The following is a 21,070-nucleotide window of genomic DNA, read 5'->3' on the forward strand; positions in this document are numbered from 1 at the left end:
GGTAGAAAATAATATTTTTTAGAAGTTCTTAAAAGTACCATCGATTGGTACCCATTATAATTGTTATTTCTTCTTTTTATATTTTTGAATATTCTGATTTTTGCAGACAAATACGAATCATGTGTTTACACAATCTACTATACATTAGCGGCATTTTAAATTGTTTTGTTTTTCTATCTACTATCTTTAAAAAGTATACATTTTTTAATTTAAAAGAAATGATTCTTGGGGCGCCTGGGTGGCTCAGTCGGTTAAGCGTCCGACTTTGGGTCAGGTCATGATCTTGCAGTCCGTGGGTTCTAACCTCGTATTGGGCTCTGTGCTGACAGCTCAGAGCCTGGAGCCTGTTTCAGATTCTGTGTCTCCCTCTCTCTCTGCCCCTCCCCAGCTCGTGCTCTGTCTCTCTCTGTCTCAAAAATAAATAAACGTTAAAAAAAATTTTTTTAACAAAAATAAATGATTCTTATTTGTCTTCAAGAAAAAAAATTTATAATATAAACCCAGTTCTAAAAATGCCATCCTTTAGAGTGTCAGGAGAAATGGGAGAGACAATATCACAGGGAAAAAAATAAGCCTCCTATGTGAGGTGGGGGGGTTCTGGCTGGGCTCTGGGCTCAGAGTTTACTCTGTAGGGGAGATGCCAGTCATGTGCCTTCAAAGTATTCTTGAACAGACACTAGGCCTGCAGAAGAAGAAAAACTGACCAAGTAGATCTCCCCTGCAGCCTAGAAGTCCAGCACAAAAATCTATTTTTGTTTCAACAGAAAACTAAAAAGAAAAATCCTCTCCTTGTAACTAGAGATGGGGGAGGTTTAACCTTCCAGCAATAGACATAAGTTAGAAACGACTATTTCTAGAGTATGGAGAATTTAATCATTTAGACTCTCACTGCATCCATACTTTGCACCTGCTGTGAACTTTACTCATTTCCCTGGCAACCCCCTACCTGCCTTTGTGAAGTTCAGCATCTGAATATCAGCCAGCTGGGAATGGTGGGTGTGGCAATTACATTTGTAAAAGATGGCAGCAATAACACCTCCAGCCCACATGTTCTTCTGCAATATGCCCTTGCCAACCCCTCACTGCCCTCACCCTGAAGCTGGGCCGATCCTATGACCTACTGGTAACTAATAGAATATGGAGGAGTGGGGCTGGGTGTCTTCTAAAAAGAGGGTTAAAGTCATACAGCTTTTACCTTGTTCTCTTGGGACACTGGCTCTGGAAAAAGCCAGCTACCATGTAATAAGTGTGACAACTCTGAGGCCACTATGAAGAAGAGGCCATGTGTAGGTGCTTTGGTGGACAGCCCCACCTGAGCCCAGCTTCTGAGCCATCCTCTCTAAGACAATTGATGTGTAAAGGAACCATCTGGGACCCTCCAGAGCAACGTATTTGTCAGCTGAGTAACACTGAGTGGCCAGAGTCAGAACTGCCTAGCTGAGCCCTGACTAAATCCCCAACCCACAAAATCTGTAAAATGGAATAAAATAGTTGTCATTTTCAGCCACTAAGTTGAGAAGTTCACTGCACAGAAATGGTGACCCACTAAGTTTTGGGAAGTTCATTGCACAGAAATGGTGACTGGAGCAGGGTCAACTGAGAGTCACTGGATGAGAGGTGAGTGACCAAAAGTCTACTACTAGGGGAGAGGAATGTAAGAAAACGTGTACAACAGCATACAGTATTTCTTTTATTTTTTTAAAAGTTTATTTATTTATTGTTTTAGTACTCTCTACACCCAACATGGGGCTCAAACTCATAACCCTGAGATCAAGAGTTGCAAGCTCAGGGAGCCTGGGTGGCTCAGTTAGTTAAGTGTCCAACTTCAGCTTAGGTCATGATCTCATAGTTTATGAGTTCAAGCCCTGCATTGGGCTGACAGTATGGAGCCTGCTTGGGATTCTCTCTCTGCCCTTTCTGGGTACACTCTCTCTCTCTCTCTCTCTCAAATTAAATAAAAAACTTAAAACAAACAAACAAACAAACAAACAAAGAGCTACATGCTCTTCTGACTGAGCCAGCCAGGCACCCCTACACTATTCTTGCAAAACCACACATCTTGACTAACCCTTCTACTGAAAAACAACTATAATGCAGAATATGACATTTAAAAATTATATTTTCTTAAAAATGCTTTTTAATGTTTTATTTATTTTTGAGAGAGAGATAGAGACAGCATGAGCAGAGGAGGGTCAGAGAGAGAGGGAGACACAGAATCTGAAGCAGGCTCCAGGCTCTGAGCTAGCTGTCAGCACAGAGCCTGACACGGGGCTCGAACTCATGAACCATGAGATCACGACCTGAGTTGAAGTCGGACGCTTAACCGACTGAGCCATCCAGGCACCCCTTAAAAATTATCTTAAATGTACTGATTAGCTGGTAAGAAAGTAAAAAATACTTCAGTGGAAAATAATAAATGAAGATGAAGCCCAGAGAAATGGAGTAAGCAGAGCACTGAAACTGGCTTTGACCTTGAGGGCATTTGCTATGTGGTGACTTCAAATGGTCATCTTCATAGCTTAGTGAGATATTGAAGACGAGACGAAACCTGCGCAAGGTGGAAAGTCTAATACATGATCCTCCTGCCATAGAGAGGGGCCCTTACGGCATAGCTGTACTAGAAATTCTGATCCCCAGAGAACAGCACAGAAAATTTCGTATCTGATGTTTAGTTGGTGAGGGAGAATGAAATCTATACTGAATATATGAATCCATAAGTAGCCCTCATAGGGCTTACAGTGTGAACTCACTGAACTAAGGTGGTCTAAAATTAACTCACCTTTATGTTAAAATAATATTAGATAAAATAGTCTTTACAACAGAAAGCATTTCTTGAATAGAGTCTCATCTTATGTTGGAAAAAAACAGCCAAATAAAGGCAAGAAACTTAGAAAACATACTAGACATGCTCTATTCTACAGAGTTAAAGGCATATCTTATAACTTCTAAAGATCTCAATTCTAGGTAAATTAAGAACTTAAATGTGAAAAAGCAAAACTATAAATGTTTTAGAAAACAGCAGAGCAGAATACATTTGGGATTTTGGTATGGGAAGAATATTTGCAAAGAAACAATATCACAAGCCATAAAGTGGATAAATTCACTGTACTAAAGTTAAGAATCTTTTTGTCAAAACATACCATAAAGAGAATGAAATGTTATAAATTGGGAGGAGATGAATATGTATTTGCAATATATATAACTGAAATATATGAAGAACTCCTATGAATCAACAAGAAATTTATAACCCAAAAGAAAAGTTTCCACAGAAGTGGAATCCAAATGTGGAACAGGTATGAAAATATGTTCAACCTCATTAGTAATTAATGAGAGGCAACGTGTAAGTGCAATGAGATATTATTTCAGAACCACCAGGTTGTCAAGCAAAAAAAGAACAAAAAAAGAACAAAAAGACTGACCATCATATGTTGGCAAGAACATAGGACTGTGGGAAGTTTTAACCTTTGCTGGTGGAAGGGTAAACCAGAGCAATTATTTTGGAAAGCTCTTGCCACTGCCTAGTTTAGCTGAACATTCCTACGTTCTAGGACCCAGCAATTCCATCATAAGGAATATATGCTAGAAAAAGTCTTTGATCGGTGTTCCTGAAGACGATACAGGAATCTTCATAGTATATAGCTTGTAAATGTAAAATCTGGAAACAATCTAAATAATCAATAACTGAATGGATATTTACTTTCTGACTGATACATACGACAACGTATTATATTTCAGTGAGAAAGAGTAACAATGGCCTAGTGCATCAACCCCGATTCTTTGGTGTTGACTGAATGATGCAACACCCAGAAGTACATTGTATGATTCCAATCGTTTAGCCTCCAAAACTGGCAAAACTAAGAAATATACAGCAATTGTTTAGAGGTATAAATAAGGTGGTTAAACTCCTAAAAAGGAAAAAAAGGCAATGATTAGAAGTCAGGGTGCTGGTTATTCCTTTTCTAAAAAATTTTTAATGTTTATTTATTTATTTTTAAATATTTTTTATTTATTTCTAGGAGAGAGAGACAGCGTGAGCAGAGAGAGGGAGTCACAGACTCTGAAACAGGCTCCAGGCTCTGAGCTGGCAGTCAGCACAGAGCCCGACGCGGGGCTCAAACCCACGAACCGCGAGGTCATGACCTAAGTGAAAGTCGGACGCTTAACGGACTAAGCCACCCAGGCGCCCCAAATGTTTATTTACTTTTGAGAGAAAGAGAGAGCGAGCGCACATAAGGGGCAGAGAAAGAGGGAGACACAGAATCTGAAGCAAGCTCCATGCTCTGAGCTGTCAGCATACAGCCTGACGAGGGGCTCAAACCCACAAACTATGAGATCATGACCTGAGCTGAAGTTGGATGTTCAACCGACTGAGCCACCCAGGTGCCCTGTTGGTTATTCCTTATGGAAGGGAGGGAAATACAATTGCGGTGGAGCAAGCGGAGCCCCGTTCGGGTACTAGTAATACTCAGGGATTAATACAACAGGTCTCTTCTTTTTATTATTTAAATGGCACATTTGTTTCATACATTCTTTGCCATGTAATATAATTTACAACTAAAAAAAAACCAAAAATCAAAATGCTGGAAGAATGTATATGACCAGATCTGAGATAGGGTTAGGTTGGGAAAGAAATGGTATCCATTGTTAACACTCACCCTAAAGACTGCATCTGACCCAAAGCCTCGTGTTCCTTTGTGAGGTGTCAGACAACACGTGAGGTCAGAAGTGAAGTCTACTGTTACTGAAGAGCGAGGGGAAAGCGCAGGAAGGAAGGCAAATAAAGCAATGGAAACAATTCAGAATTATGTGTGAGGCAGGAAAGCCACGAGCAGAGGGCTGCCGGTTGAGGGCTGTGATCAAGATACAACACACTCAACAGTCTTACTGTGTTTCACATCAGCCCAAGAGGGGCTCACAGAGGGAGACATGTTTTTCACACCCCATGACAACTTGCTGGAGACCTGGATGTGAGGAGTAGGCAGTAGGCAAAAGGCAGGCTCCCACTGGCCACGCCATGCTTAATGAGATGCCTTCAAGGCTCACCTCAAGAGTGGGAGGGGCTTGCCCCCAATCCTCACACCCTTTACCCTCCCTCTGGACTCCATGCACACTGCACTCACAGCACTTGTGTCCGCTGAGTCTACCCTCTGACTAGAACACAACGCTCTCAGGGCCAGGCACTCTTTCTTTTGGTAACCTAGGGAAAGGCACAGGGCTGGCCTTTACAAAGGGAGCCGTAGGGGTGAGGGCAAGAAACCACAGTAAGTAGTTTACGGGCAATTCTTCGCAACCCATAACCTTGACATTTCCTTCAAGAAACAAGGCACCGACTAGCAGTGAGCTTGACACAGGGCCTGAGTACCAGTCTTCTTCATTCCCTGGTGGCTTCCCTCAACCTGAGTGATTTTAGCTGCCTTGGAGAAGCCTTTGCCTTTAGGGGGTTCCTCAGCCTGTGCTCTCCATCCCAGCCACACGGGTCTCCTTGCCTTTTCCACATACATACATACATTCTCTCTCTGCTGTTCCGTTGATTATGCCCTACTGTATCCGTTACCGACCTTTTCTCTTGTATATTCAACCTTTCTTTTTCTTTTGCTTCCTTCTTTGTGGCATAAAAGATTCCTCATACATATAAAAGCCTCATACAAATAAAAGCCTCCATAATCATCACTGTTGAAGTGATTACCTCCTCCTACGGCTTCTCCTTCACAGCCAAGACTCTGGAGATTATATTTTATCCTCCTGGTCCCTGCTAGTCAGGCTTCCACCCACCAGACTGCGAAAATGTCCCCTCTCACCACACGACTAGCCACTTGTGACCTGATCTTCTCCTTCCAAGGCTATTGGGCTACATCTTCTCCTCTTTCCCTACCTCACAGACATTTCTTCTCTGTGCTCTACCTCCTCGTCACCAGTGTTAGGTCCCTTGGGTGCTATTCCCAGCCTCCCTCTATTCTTTATTCTTATTCCAAACACCAGTCCTTTGTGATCGTTTTCCTCCCTACTTTTCACTTCTTCTTATGAGCAAATGATTTCTGATCTCTGTCTCTAATATGTGCTTGACAGGCAGCAGGTGCTTTACAGGCTGAGACCTATTAAAAAGCTTCAGCACAGCGTTTACTTAAATTACGGAGCTCTAGCGTTAAGACTGGGTGTGACATGAGTTTATTTGATACCAAATTTTGCACAGAAACAAAAATTAGAAATCATTATTTGGGATATTAAGAAAACCCTACCCTAAGCAGTTGAAAACAAAAGGCTGGCAAAATTTTTTGGCTTTGGAATCAAATTAGTCATAAAAAAGTCTTTCTCTATGATGGAACTCACCATACATTCAGGTTTTCTGGACTGTGAGCTATGAGAGAGATTTAAGAGTTGGTAAACCATGGCCTGACAGGGAAATCTGGCCTACCATCTGTTCTTGTAAATAAAGTTTTATTGGAACACATATACATCCTTCACTTACCTGTTGTCTATGGCTGCTTTCGGACTACAACAGCAGAGCTGAGCTGTTGCAACAAAGACGGTATGGCCCACAAAGCCTAAAAAATTTACTCTCTGGCTATTTATAGCAATAGTGTGTCAGCCTTCATATAGATCGATACCTTTTTCACTGTTAACATATCCCTTTAAAATGATAACTTGTATAAATTATATTTCTAAGAGTAAGGAAAATTCATGCCTGTGGGACCACCATGCCTTCCATCCAGGTATGAATGCAGGTTACATGGTAACTAAGAACCCATTTTTTCTGAGACTTAGCTGAAAGCACTCCACTGCTATTACTAAATGGATCACTTAGACAGCTCAAATAACCAAAGGCAAAAATCTGTTGAGTTTTATTACCAGAAAACCGGTAATAATCGTGCCTCTTGGGATGACCGAGTGTATGTGTGTATATGAAGTGGGATATTGAAGCTTTGACAAAAGCAGGAAAATCACAAACAAGTAAAAGCATGGCTAAGACCATGAGGATTTCTTGCCTTGTCTGCAGGCGTTAACCTGGCCCAGGGCTTGTCCGCCCGGCGATCGTAGTCGGGAGACTCGGTGACTTCCACATACTCGTTAAACCGCAGGATCCTTCGAGCTTGGAGCTCGGCCACGGTCGGTCTCAGGCTGAGCTGCAGGGACATAGGGAGGAAGGGACAAGTGCAGGAGACTATTATTCACAGCCTCATGGTGGCAAGTCTATAGCGAACTTCAAAGGTATGGTTACACAAGGTCACTTTCAGATATCCAAAAGAAAAAAAAAAGGCAGCAGCACCTTGGGAGTCTCTAATGAGAACCAGAAAGCAGTGTGCCCTAATTCTGAGACTATAAAAATCATCATTGTTAGACAGGTCACAGGCATTGGCGGCCATCTGCCTTATGCTGTTTTCCCCAACTTGCCTGGTGTTGTGAGAAAGGCACCTGTCATCCCTGACACAAGGAACACGGAGCCACGCAGACACAACGGCAATCCAGATATAGGATGGCTGGCTAGGAATCATCCAGACAAAAGCACTGTACCTTCTAGAAATGAGATCTCTCTTCCTATTATATTAAACCTCTATATCCAGAAATGTACATGACAAGGTTATGACAAGGGAACTAGTCCAGTGAAGAGTGTGTCTGTGGTGGTCTTCGGGGGGCGACTAGAGACCCAGGCCCAGGCAGGACATTACCCCGGTGGGAAAGGCTGCCATGCAGAAATGCGCAGCGGCACGGAGTGCATTCAGGGGGCCACAACTCCTTACAATAGGCTGAGACCTTTATGACACTTCTAATGACTTGGATTCCTCCTACGGTCTTAGGCAAATTCAAATTTATAGCTCCATTTAATCCACTCAGCCCTGTGTATGTGCTCTCCTCCCTTGGTGCTTTCCCAAGCCCAAGAATGAAGAGAGATGGTTCTGAGACTAAAGATTACTCGGCACTAGTTGACAGGCATGATCTACTCTCTGCTACTAAGGTTCATGCTTCTGTGGCCTCTCTCAGTCCAGAGATCTCAACGGCCCAAGTTCTCTTTTACCCACGGGGTCCATTTCCAGTATCTTTTTTACCCATATATGTACTGTGTATACAGCCAGACCATTCACTGTCTAAGTGGCCCTCTTTGGAGGGGTTCCTTATGCGTACAGGAAAAAAATACCCTTTCCTGAGCCTCAGTGTCCTCTTGAGTAAAATCAGAGGCTGAAGTCGGTCAATGATCTAACATTAAAGTCATTTGAGTACTCCTCTAAGGGCCTGGGTCTACACTCTGAGTTCACCTGAGCTGGGGTAGGGCAACCGTGGCTCCTTCTGGCTTCATAAAGCCCTCTAGGCAGTGAACAAAGGGAGGAATGATCTACATGGCTCCCTTATACTCAGATGTTGTCCAATCTATATTGCTAGCTTCTTACCACCTCTTCAGGGCATGTGGGCATAAGGAGGTAGAGAAACCAGCGCCTCTGGGGAGTGCCCAAATGAGTTCCCCATCCAGTCTTGTCCTTTAGGACCATGTTATTAGTGTGATGAAATGGCCTGTGCCTATGGCAGAGAGCTCTGTAGAGTGGAGCAAAGTGGGAGTCGAGGGGTCAGGTTAGGCTCTGTTGCCTCTCGGAGGGGCCCAAATGGATTGAGGAAAGATGATTATGTATGGCAGGGGTGAGGCTGGAACAATGAGGGGCTACTGCTTATCTGTAGTTGGTAACGTAACAGCCACTGAATGCTAGAAGAGCCACCGCTAGCAATTCAGTTTACAGAGTCTTTGTCAGCTTGATCATTACTTGACATTTAGGATCTTTGAAAAAAAAAAAAAAAAGGAGATGAATTAAGGATCTTGTTCCCTAAAAATAAAAGCCAAAATCTCTCAAAATAGTCTCCAACTTTTCCATGGGAATGGAGTTTCTTCTGTGAGCCTTAGAGTGCTTTTGCTGTGGGCTCCCCAGCCAGCTCAGATAAATATGGGTCAGGTCACACACTTCATTGCAGATGTCGTATTTTACTTAACCTGCCTTGTCTAGGCGTGAAAGGTATAATCTGAAGAATTATAAGTAAATCTTTATATATTTGTATTAAGATTTATAATGAAATATAATGAAAGATCAACTCTAATGGTTTCCAGTAGTCTTTCCAAAGGCTATTATTATTCTAACACTTAAAGAAAAAGAGTGATGACCTTGGCGTCAGATTTATATTTTCATGAGTGGGTGGAAACAATAGTCTGAGTTTTGGAGGTAAGCCATTTGTCAAGTTAGGTAGCCTTGCAACAGGCAGGTTGGGTAATGAAGTTCACTTAATAAATTCCTGACCCAGCTCACCCATGGAAAAGTGGCCAATCTTCAATTTAATACTTATGTAGTATTTCCAAGACTACACAAAAAAAGTGAGCATTTTTAAAACCTGTATATTGAAATGTTAATAATAGTTATCGCTGAATAAAAGACACTTGCGTGATTTTCTTTTTTTGTTCCTTTTTGCATTTAAAAAATGTTCACACAGATGCATGCTATTTTCATAATTAGTAAATGTGATTTAAAATTTTCGATTGTTAATTCTTCCTATTAGCATGTCACGCAGTCATAAATATAAACATAATTCATAGTGTATGCATTCCATTGATTTTAATGTCTTTGATTAGGTAGTAGCCTAATCGGAGTAATTATTCCTCAGTATCAAAGGTAATAAGGCAGAGAGCTGATCTGCATTTAAATAATGAAGTATTATCTCAAAACACACATGCTCATGAACAGTCATGGTTTTATCACCTTTCTGCTGAGTCTGCGCTTAAGTTCCATTTTTGCTTCTTGTTCTTCCTCTTCATTCTTTTCTGTTATAAATGGGGGCAGAGAGGAAAGGCATGAAGACTTAGTTACTAGAAATTATTTTATAATCAGAAAAGTAGATAAGACCACATCTACTTGACTTAGATAATGATCAAACACTCTGACATAAAAAGTTGTGAAAAGATTTTGTAGAAAGGTCGATCATTAATTTATATATATATTATTTTTCTCCTTATAGGATCAGTTTCCCTAATGTAACCTTTTTGTAGTCAGTTTCCTAACTGTAAATCTTTTTGCTTCCTGACTTCGTATGTGTTCTGAAAAAAACTGTAAGGGTGTCCACACTGGTGAAAACCTTTCATTGCTGAACACCTCATGGGTTTATAAGCACAATCTATCAGAATTCAGATAAAAATTTACTTCTGGATCTGGCCTTCATATGAAAATCTGAGACGTATCAAAAGAGCAATTTAGAACCATCTGATACATGTCTGAGGTGATTTCCATTCAAATCCAACCAAAATACTTGATTTGTCTGCTTTGGTTTCCACAGAAGCAGAATGCAGTCATTTCTTTGGACTCTGCCTTCAAACCAGAATGTTCTGAATGGAGTTATTAGGGTGTACTGTTGATGGAGAGGATTTATTTTCTTGTGACTTTGACTTTCCAAAGTCTTCTTTTTCTCTAGTGGTTCACTAAATAGTAAAATTTCATGGCCATTTTAATGAATGCCCAGTCCAATGAATGGGATTAAGAGAAAAATGACCAGGGATTTTAGAGAAATAAATACCCCTTCAGGTCTTAATCATTACTTATTTGATGAACTTCTCTCTGTTGCTTCCACTAGCTCATCATTTGTTTGATAAATGAGCACAGATTTTACTTCTTGGATGCTGATGCTTTACAAAAGATGGTCTCTTAGGAGATGCTGTTATGAATTCTACTGAAGAACATCACATTAAATGAAGGCTCAACCAAAACGATGAAAAAAGAAAAGTTTGCTCTATGAAAAGATAAATTTATTTTAAAAATTCAAATAGACTTCTTACCACTAAGATTGTTTTTATAATGAATAAAACATCAGTATTCCATATTTGCACCGACTGTATTTGTTAGTTGAAAAGCCTAACTTCTCGATGAACTTTCCTTATCTGGACAGGGAAAAGTTCCCACAGTCTTCCAAAATACTAATTTTAATTCCTAGGAAAGAGAATGCTCAGTATGGCTATTTAGACAAAGAGTAAAACGGAAGCTGAAATCACCCTGAGAGATAAGAAACAACCAGTTAGTATACTTTCAGGAAGTGCCTGTATGTAAAACAAATTTCGTTATAATTCAGATTTCTCCCTATGAAAACACTATAGGTTTTTCTAATTGCTTCGCAAAATATATATCCTTTGATAGTCTTAAAATATTTCCTTAGGGTCAAAAATTTACTTTATATGAACTGGGTAAGGCATGTAGGTTACAAATTATACATAACAGACAAAAGCCAAATTTGTGGCTCATGTGAGTCAAATGAAGGCTTTACAAGGTCAGCCTTTAATGATATTACTAATAAAAAGGAAAATATAATTTTCAAAGCATTTTAGTCAACTTCTCCTATACAGTAATTGACCTATATTTTTAAAGGTACTTTTCAGAGACAAAAAGTGGATATCTAATATGACTCAAAGCCAACAAATGTTTTAATTTTCATGAGGAACTATTGGATAATTTCATTTTATTAAGCATATTGTACATCTGAGTGATCGCAAGTTATCTATTTTAAAAAAAGAAAGGCCATGAGCAGTTGAGGAAGTTAAATAAACAGGATTTTACCATTTGGGAATTCTTTTTTAACATCAGGAGCTGACTTCCTTACATATTTCCATGTTTGAAATCATGTGTTTAAAGATGTTAAAGAAGGTGAGAGGTGGAGGGAAGTCAACATGACTGACCTTCTGAATTCTCTTAAATACTTATAAAATCTCTTACAAAGAATCAAGGTTAAATCTTAGTTTAAAAAATTCACTGAGTTTTTAAAAAATTTAAATTAAATTAAATTAAGTTAAATTTTATTATTTCTTTTTTGAGAGAGAAAGAGTAAGAGAGTGAGCGAGTGCTGGTGAGCAGGGGAGGGGAGGAAGGAGAGAATCTCAAGCAGCCTCCACACCCAACGCAGGGCTTGATCTCACAATTGTGAGGTAAGATCATAACCTGAGCTGAAATCAAGAGTGGGACACCTAACTGACTCAGCCACCCAGATATCCCTTTTTTTTTTTTTTTTAAATGTTTCCTTTGTTTATCTGTTTATTAAAGGACTAATCATAAAGTAGGATGTACACCTTTCTGGTCACGTTAAACAGACTGCAGGGATATTCATGAAGGAAGTGACGTGGCTCGTTGACAAATCTTGCCTTTAGCAACTCCATCAAAGCAGAGGGGGCGGATATTTCAGAACTGCCACAGGAAGTATTTGCCGTAAACACAGAAACAACACATGTGGTTTAACAGCCACGGGCACTACAGGAAACCTGCCTGGCTAGCCAGTGTTGCCCAGAGCATCTCAGGGATGAGCTAAAGGGGGAAGACAAAGAAGCACTAAGACATGAGCAACTGGAAAATTATATCCTTGAGTCATTGATTCAGATAAACTAGGTTAAAAAAGCCAAATGTTTGGGGCATGTGGGTGGCTCAGTTGGTTGAGCCTCTGACCCTCGATTTTGGCTCAGGTCAGTCTCTCACCGTTTGTGACTTCAAGCCCCACATGGGGCTCTCCACTGATAAGTGTGGAGCCCACTTGGGATTCTTTCCCTCCTTCTCTCTCTGCCACTATCTCAATCTCTCCTTTTCAAAATAAATAAACCTAAAGCCAAATATTTTTTGTGGGTTTCCCATGGTTTTAGAAGGGTGTTTTTAACAAATGAAAATGTATTTATACAGTTACTTTGAAATCAAAAAAATAACATCGATCAATGCAAGGACAGATATGTGATAAAGCAAAATGTGATGAAATATTAATGACAAATTATAAATAGTACATGTATAGTAAACATAATTGTTTATCATAAAATTCAGTTTTTCTCTGTATTTAAAAAATTTCATAATAAAATGTCAGAAAAAAATACACATAGCACTCAGTGGCCTAAGACTTGTTTTCTCTATAGAATATACAGGTTATAGTCATAGCTAAATAGATATGTGTCTTCCATCCCTGCCCTGTAAAAGATGTTCCATGAGTTTCTCTTTTCCTGATAGGCAAACATTGACCTTTCAAGCACAAAAACTTGCTTTCCATTTTAACAATATTAAGGAATTGGCTCTAAAATGTACAACTAAACCTAACCTTTTATGTTTTTTAAAAAAGCCTAGATGCAGTAAAATAGGGCAGAGATGGAATAAGATGTGTTACGGTGAGTGGTAAACTAAGAAATAAAATGCGCCTGTGGTGTCCACTCAAAGTGACCTGCACCAACTGCCACATGACTCATGTGTATGAAACTAATGATGACCGTGGATTTTATAGCTGCTGAATTAGTTTATGCTGTGAATGAATTCCCTAGTCTGTCAAGGAAAGATGACCTAGTTAAAACAAGTGTCCTTAAAAAAAAAAGCGCTATGTCACACAGACTTTTCTTTAAATAATCAGTCATACCGCTTTTGAATAAAAGTGGAGATGAAATAAACAAAGACGAGTCATCTATGCAGAAGAGCCCAGAGGCACACAGGGGCTGAGTCCAGTATGACACTCAGTTCCCCAGGACTGCTTAGTGGATTGCTCCGGATTGACCTCTACCACTTCTCTCTTCTGCTTCCCTTGGCCATACAATATTATGTCAGGAGATCATAAGCCAGTTATCAGTCTCTCCAGACTGGAAATGTGTCTTTTGTTTCCAGAATAAGCATGGTTAGATAAACTAAGAAGGAAGTAAAAACGGGCTGGAGTCAAATCTGAAGTTGACTTTGGCGTTTCCCTCTTCCCTGACCTCCAGGAAAACGGGGTATAGAAGCCAAGGCAGCACTTAAGATCAATGTGCGATAAATTTCTACATCTACAAAACAGTTCCTCAAATAACCAAACACCAATGTGGTTTGGCACTATTTGTCTCACAGAAGCAGAAGAGAATTACCCAGAATTCACTCTTCTTGTTTTTTTTTTTTTCTTTTCTCCAGGTATTGCATCAGGCATCCAATAAGACATAATCTTTGTGTTAAATTTAGGGGTGTACAGTCTGCTCTTGAGCTTACCTAAAATTTAATTCAAGCAATATTTTCCAGGGACCTACTACCAAAAACCATGAGCTTTTTTTGGTTTTGGGTTGTTGTCAAAATTAGATGTTGCTTTCATCCTTCCTCATAAAACTAAAACACAATTTTATTTGCTTTTCTAGCCATGGCTTTTTCCATCTACATACTGGCTCTTCTACACACTGATGGTCACATTAAGTCCTTCTTTGGGTTCTACTCCAGGTTTGCTCACAAACAGCCAGAAAAAAACATTCCAAGGAAAGAATACCATAGACTGGCAATTCCCCTTACTGTTCAGTCTCTGCTGTTGGGTTCTGTTAATAATGGCAACTGTAGTATAAATGTACTATTAAAATCTTTCATTCCTGGGGCACCTATGTGGCCCACTCGGTTATACATCTGACTCTTGATCTCAGCTCAGATCAAGATTCTTGAAGGTCGTTGGGGCGCCTGGGTGGCTTAGTCGGTTAAGCGTCCGACTTTCGCTTAGGTCATGACATCGCGGTTCATGGGTTCGAGCCCCGCATCAGGCTCTGTGCTGACTGCCAGCTCAGAGCCTGGAGCCTGTTTCAGAGTCTGTGTCTCCCTCTCTCTCTGACCCTCCCCTGCTCATGCTGTCTCTCTCTCTCTCCTAGAAATAAATAAAACATTTAAAAAAAAAAAAAAGATTCTTGAAGGTCGTGAGTTCGAGCCCTGCATTGGACTCTGTGCGATGGTGTGGAGCCTGCTTGGGATTCCGTCTCCCTCTCTCTCTGCCCCTCCCCCACTTCTCTCCCCACTCTTTTCTCTCTAAAAGTGAATAAATAAACTTAAAAAAATTCTTTCATTCCTTAGGGAAAGAAAACAAGTCAGATTGAAAAATGGGGATCATCCAGACAAGAATTAATTCTAAAAGCCTGATTGAAAAATTTTTGATTTCCAGCATGCCTGTAGCTTACTACTATTGCAGTTCTGTCCACACCTATACCCAGCCCTGATCTTTTTTATATTTCATACAATAAAAAGCTCTTTTGAAACTGGGTTAATAATATATAAAACTGCAGCTAGGCTCAATTTAAAAATATCCATTACTTAAGTCACTGTGGTTGGTAACCACATCGATACACTATATAACGACAAACTGTGCTTCTCTTAGTTTTATAGCTTTAACATACGAACTCCAGTGAAGTTGTACTGGACTAGTGAGTAAGAAATAAAGTCAAAGAAAACAGAAGGGAAAAGAGAATGGGAAAATAAAGTAGGAAAATGAATGGAGAACTCCTTAACGGCTGAGAAATTATAAATAACTCAAAAGGGAAACAGAGTTCTCATAACAAAGGAAAATGAAAAGAGCTCAAGAATTTCTTTTACCATAATTCTGTTTTAAATTGAGTCATTTGTTAAACCTGGCAATAAACTGTATTATTAATAATAATATAGGAATGTTTGATTTATATCCTTTGGGATTCTTTGGCCTTTTCTTTGACATTTATTTGCAAGCAAACTAGAGCATTTTCTTCTATTTAACATTTGGGTAAAAGAATACATGGACTATATCTCATCTTTCTTAAAAACAACTGTCACAAGCATAACTCTGGTCTAAGGGATATAAGGCTCAAAGTCATAAAATGAAATAAACCTTCAGGAAATTTTTTAAAATGCTTATTTATTTATTTTGGGGGGGGGAGGGGCAGAGAGAGAGGGAAAGAGAACCCCAGGCAGGCTGCAGACTATTGGCACAGAGCCACACACAGGGCTTGATCTCACCAACCATGAGATCATGACCTGAGCGGAAATCAAGAGTTGGATGCTTAACTGAGCTACCCAGGTACTTCATTTTTTAAAATTATATACAAATGTGATCTAAATGAGCCATTTTAAACATTTGTGAATAAACATATTGATGTTTCCTACTGATAAATGGTTCATCTCTAAAGGGAGCTTGTTAATGGTTACAAGAGGAATCACCGTATAAGATACTCACGTTTTAGGATATTTCTTTGCTCTAGTTCTTCAGTTGTAGGCCTCTGGCTAAGTCTCCTATGATGACAAAAAGGATATATTGCAAGTTAAAAACAAGACCTCCTTGGTGGGAAATGTGAAATGTAGTAACAAAGAAACAAAGCTTTATTCTTTTCCTGTTTTAAGAAACAGAAATCCATTTAATACCTACAAAATAAAAGTATCCTTTCTGTTAGTCTGGAGACTAAAGATTGTGGCTGAGACTGCTACCTACTCCCCCTGATCCATTCTTCCTCCTTCCTTTTAGACACAGAATTTCCTGAGCTGTGGCTGTGGGCCCCCCCCAACTACAGACTTCTGTCTCTCTAGCAGCAAGGTGTGGCTTTGTGACCGAGTCCTTGCAATGGGATATGAGAAGAGTGGTATCTGTAACTTCTGCTTTTTACCCTTAAAATGACTATTCCCTTTTCTTTCTTGCCCTTCTCCATGGGCTAGAACTCAAACATGGTCACATGAGCCAGCCTGGGTCACGCATGGGGATAGAAGAGCAACAGGCGCCTGGGGGACTCAGTCGGTTAAGCAGCCAACTTCAGCTCAGGTCATGATCTCGCAGTCTCTAGGTTCGAGCCCTGCATCGGGCTCTGTGCTGGCTCTATGTCTCCCTCTCTGTCTGCCTCTCCCCTGCTTACTCTGTCTCTGTCTCTCTCAAAAATAATAAACATTAAAAAAATTAAAAAAAAAAAAAAAAGGAAGAGCAACAGGATAGAAAGAATCTGAGTGTTGGCTGACTGTAAGGAGTGGGTGGGGTGTCCCACCCATCCTGGATAGCCTACCTACCTCTGGACTGTTATGTGAAAAGGAAATAAACATGTGGAAGTGTCTTATTTGGACCACTGCACTTTTTGACCTCTGTTAGAATAGCCTAGCCTGTCCCCTAATTAATAACAGATCATTAGAATCTAAAGACGTCTTCTGCTTAAGAATTCATACTAACTCAAAAGACTGTTGATCTACAATGGACAGTATAGTATTTCCCGTGAAACACTGCTTTTGTGACCTCAAATGGATTTATAACACACGTAGTAGAGTTATTTTAAGATATATGGACCCTTCTTACCTGCCTTAAGAAAAGCCAGGTTCATTTTTAATTTTTTTTTGTTTTTTTGAGAGAGAGACAGAGAGACACAGAGAGAGCACACATGTGTGTGAGAGTGGGAGAAGGGCACAGGGAGAGGTAGAGAGAGAGTCTTAAGCAGTCTCCATGACCAGAAAGGAGCCCAAATCAGGGCTCAAGATAATGACCCTGAGATAATGATCTGAGCTGAAATCAAGAGTCAAACGCTTAACCTACTGAGCCACCCAAGCGTCCCAAGCCAGGCTCATTTGCGACTAGTAGCTACTTATTTGTACACAAAAGCTGAAAGTCCTAACAACACTCTATAACTTTTCTTGGTCTTGTTTATAGTGTTAGTTTTTTGTTAATTACAGAAAAAAATTCTTCTGGATATAGGTTGAGTTTTCACAAATTAAACTAATGTCTATGAGAGGTAATCTTACTTTAAGATACTATGAATTCTCAATGTTCCAGCTGTGGCAGGAATGGCGTGAGGAACTGAAATCAATTATATTTTCAAGACCACTTTAAAAATTTTGTTAAAGTTTAATCTTCATCAAAACCACCTTGAAAATAACTTGCATAATTGAGTCTACAAAAGAACCCAGTGAACTACCATGTCAGCCACCCAAGTACTCCGTTACATACCTGAACTATCTCATCCACCAAAGACCTCCTCCTCCTTTTGCTTATGGAGTTCCCTCCCTCAGGAATGCCTTTCTCTTTCTCTACCTATAGAAATCCTACAAATGACTACAATAGTCCCCTTTGGTTGGGTGTCTGACCTGTCCTGTCCTATCCTGTGACTTCTCTGCCCCTAGACAGCAGTCATACACAGATCCCATATCTATTAGACCACTTACCACACAAGTAATAATAAAGATAAGACAATAATCATAGCTCTCGTTACCTCATACTTTTAAAGTCCTGGGTACTGTGCTAGATGCTTAATTATCGTGGATCCTCAAAACAACTCAGCAAGGGAGTAGCCAGTTCTCATTTTACAAATGAGGAAATGAAAGATTAAGTCACTTGCTTCAGATCAAGTACTAGTGAAAGTTAGAGCAAGGTCTCATACCTAGTTCTCTTGACCTACATGTTGGTGCTTTTCACATGACCTCAACCATGGAGTATCTCATTCTGTCTCTTCCACGACACATGGGAGTTCCATCAGGTAGGGACTGTGGGTGATTTATCTCTAATGACCGTGATCAGGTGCGCAGTATTTATAGAAAAACAATTCTGTAAAATTTATATATTTAAAACTCTACTAGATAAGGTATTTTCTAGATATGGTCTATATGTATACTTTCAGACACTCTCAAGCTTTGGGGGGTTGGGGTAGAATCCTTATATAAAACAGAAGAGGGTGTTCTGGTTGGAAGGTTAAGCTTGGAATGAAGGAGTCCCTCCCATCCCACCCCAAACACACCCCCACACTGCCCTGGAACCCCCCCCATAGAAGCCAGAGTAACCCCTCCAAGAAATCCTTAAGGAGGCAGTGAGAAGTCACTGTTCTATGATCACTTCGCAACGTCCTTCATCAGCGCCCTGTTTCTGAGCATTTGGTTTGTTTTATTTGTCACTGCTATAAATAGCCTTAAACATCTTTGTAAAATATACAGGTTTGCTTTTTTTCCGTTTTGGATTATTTCCTTCTTGTATATTCTTTCAAATGAAATTACCATGTAAAACAATAGACTGCTGTACAATTTCTTTTCTTCCACATTGTTAAATTGTTCTTCAGAAATACTGAACAGAGTTGCCGATTTTGGGTTTAATTTTTAAAAATGCTTTACCTGTTTCAGATATATGTAATGACTTAAATCAATAATGAAAAGATTTAATTTTATTAAGAGCATGCTACGATTCAGGCACTCAAGTGCCTTCAGTGTATCATCTCATTTACCCACCCAAGCCATTGCCTGGACCCATGTGTCAAACAGGTAACAGCCTCCAGAGCCCCCACATGCCAGCCCTGTAGGTACAACAAAGTCAGAGAAATCTTCCACTTCTAAGCAAGGAGAGGGATTTCTTCCACCTCCAAATCCTGCCCTGGGACCGCAGCCTGCTCCATTCTCCCAAATGATGCATTGTGCTGCTTACGCAGAGTGAGAGAAGTCAGCAAAACTGCTCATACTAAAAGACGCTTAAAGTCATCATCGAAAACAAGGGCTTGGGCACTCACTTCTACTAAAACTGACAGTTAAGGGCGCTTGGGTGGCTCAGTCATTAAGCATCTGACTTCGGCTTAGGTCATGATCGCACAGTTGGTGAGTTTGAGTCCCACGTCAGGTAAGCATACGCTCCACTTTGGGTAAGCTTGTGCTTCACTTCTGGTGAACATGAGCCATGTTTCAGGTGAGCATGAGCCCTGGATGTGCTCTACTTTTGTCTCTCTCTCTTCCCCTCCCTCTCTTTCTCTGCCCCTTGCCCACTTGCACCCTCTCTCAAAAAACAAAAACAAAACAAAACAAAAAAACTGCCAGTTAAATGGACTTCCAAAGTCACTGGTGACAAAAGTAGAAACCCTATAATGGCTGGAGGCAGAAAGAGAAATCAGATAACCATTTATTTGAAGAAAAAAGGGGGAGGTTTTAATAGGAAGGGCTTGGACTTGGATGGAGCAGGACATTAAAGCTAACTAATATTTCTACAATCTCAAGGCCCGTAGGGCAGAGCTTCATGGCAATCATAGGAGCGTCAGAGAGTCTGTGGATTAGGCCAGGAGTTGACCAATGTATTACCTGCAGGCCAAGTCCAGCTTGCTGTCTGTTTTGGTGAATAAAGTTTTATTGGAACACAGCCACACCCATTTATCTATGTATTGTTTATGGCTGCTTTCATGCTATACCAGCACAGTTGAATAGCTGCAACAGAGACCTTCTGGCCAGCAAAATCTGAAATATTTACAAACTGGTCCTTAACAGAGAAAAATTTTTGACACTTGGCTCAGGCTTTGGTGACCCCAAAGCTGCTGATTGGTTGGACCAAAGGGCAAGTTACTTGAGTAGGTTCACCATCCAGGACCAACTTTAGAAAACCACACAGGCCATGCATGCCCTTATCCAAGGAATTCAAAATGATCTCAGTCGGGCAGGAAACCGCAGAAGGGAGAAAAGTATGAATTGGTCACCGCTATACTAAAATTTCAGACATTACCTGACAAGCTTGGTTCCAATTTGCTGCCGGATTTCCTGCCTCTCCTCTTCAGATGTGCGCTGCAAGATGTTTTTGTCTTCTAGTTCCTTTTTAGATGGTCTGTTGCCAAGTTTGATAGCAAGAGTATCCCTTCGTCGTATTTTACTTGCCAAAGCACCTGAGGATTGGAAAAGGAAGAAACGCAGAGAAAGAGGCTTTTAGCAAGCAGCACTCGGGTTACATATGGCATGGGCTTTAAACAGAGTCCAGAAGAAATTCTTTGTCCACATGCAAGAGTGGAATTTTAATTAACCTCAGGAAAAGAAAAAAACCCAATTTTGAGTTGGATATAGTTCATTTTGGAAAACTGAAGCACTATTTTTAAAAATGTTCTGAAAAAAATGTTGGGGCACCATGAAAAAACTCGCAAGTGTCACCTCATCATTTGGAAAGTGGTATTTGAAGTTTATTTTGCTGAGACCGCGTATCATGGAAATTACCGATTGTGTAATGCCTTCTTTTTTAAGTCTTAAAAACTCAGCTACCTTGTACTGTACAGTAAACTCTTGTCTTCTTCTTTCTTCCACTTAGAAATCATGCTGGAAACAGTTTACCAATGGTAGCAGTGTCTTTAATCCTTAAATAGCAAGAATCCCTAATATCTCAACTGAGGATAGTTAGTAACAGGTGGATGAGGAGGATTTTGTTGTTGTTCGGTACAAATTAGAAGGAATTTGACGAACTGATATTCAATCACTAACAGCTTTCCACAATGTGTAAATTCAATCCCACAGTGAATTCCTCCTAAGTCATGATGTTCATAAGTTAAAAAAAAAAAAAAAAAAAAACACTTCTACTTTCTGAAGTTATAGATGAATGGTTGGCTTAATCTACTGTA

General features: G+C 40.1%; 1 protein-coding gene across 3 annotated transcripts in view; it reads right to left on the bottom strand.

The window, feature by feature from the left end:
* PHACTR2 (phosphatase and actin regulator 2) overlaps positions 1-21,070 on the bottom strand; it is a 130,799-nt gene that overhangs the window by 25,542 nt on the left and 84,187 nt on the right. For all 3 annotated transcript variants that reach the window (XM_039230885.1, XM_039230884.1, XM_039230886.1), the window contains 4 exons: positions 20,194-20,350; positions 15,940-15,995; positions 9,729-9,790; positions 6,984-7,121 (listed from right to left, as the gene is read on the bottom strand). In XM_039230885.1, the coding sequence (XP_039086816.1) occupies positions 6,984-7,121; positions 9,729-9,790; positions 15,940-15,995; positions 20,194-20,350 (413 nt within the window). The remainder of the gene's footprint in view (positions 1-6,983; positions 7,122-9,728; positions 9,791-15,939; positions 15,996-20,193; positions 20,351-21,070) is intronic.

This window comes from Hyaena hyaena, unplaced genomic scaffold (assembly GCF_003009895.1).
Source record: "Hyaena hyaena isolate Hyena2069 unplaced genomic scaffold, ASM300989v1 scaffold_52, whole genome shotgun sequence".
Taxonomy (NCBI): Eukaryota; Metazoa; Chordata; class Mammalia; order Carnivora; family Hyaenidae; genus Hyaena; species Hyaena hyaena.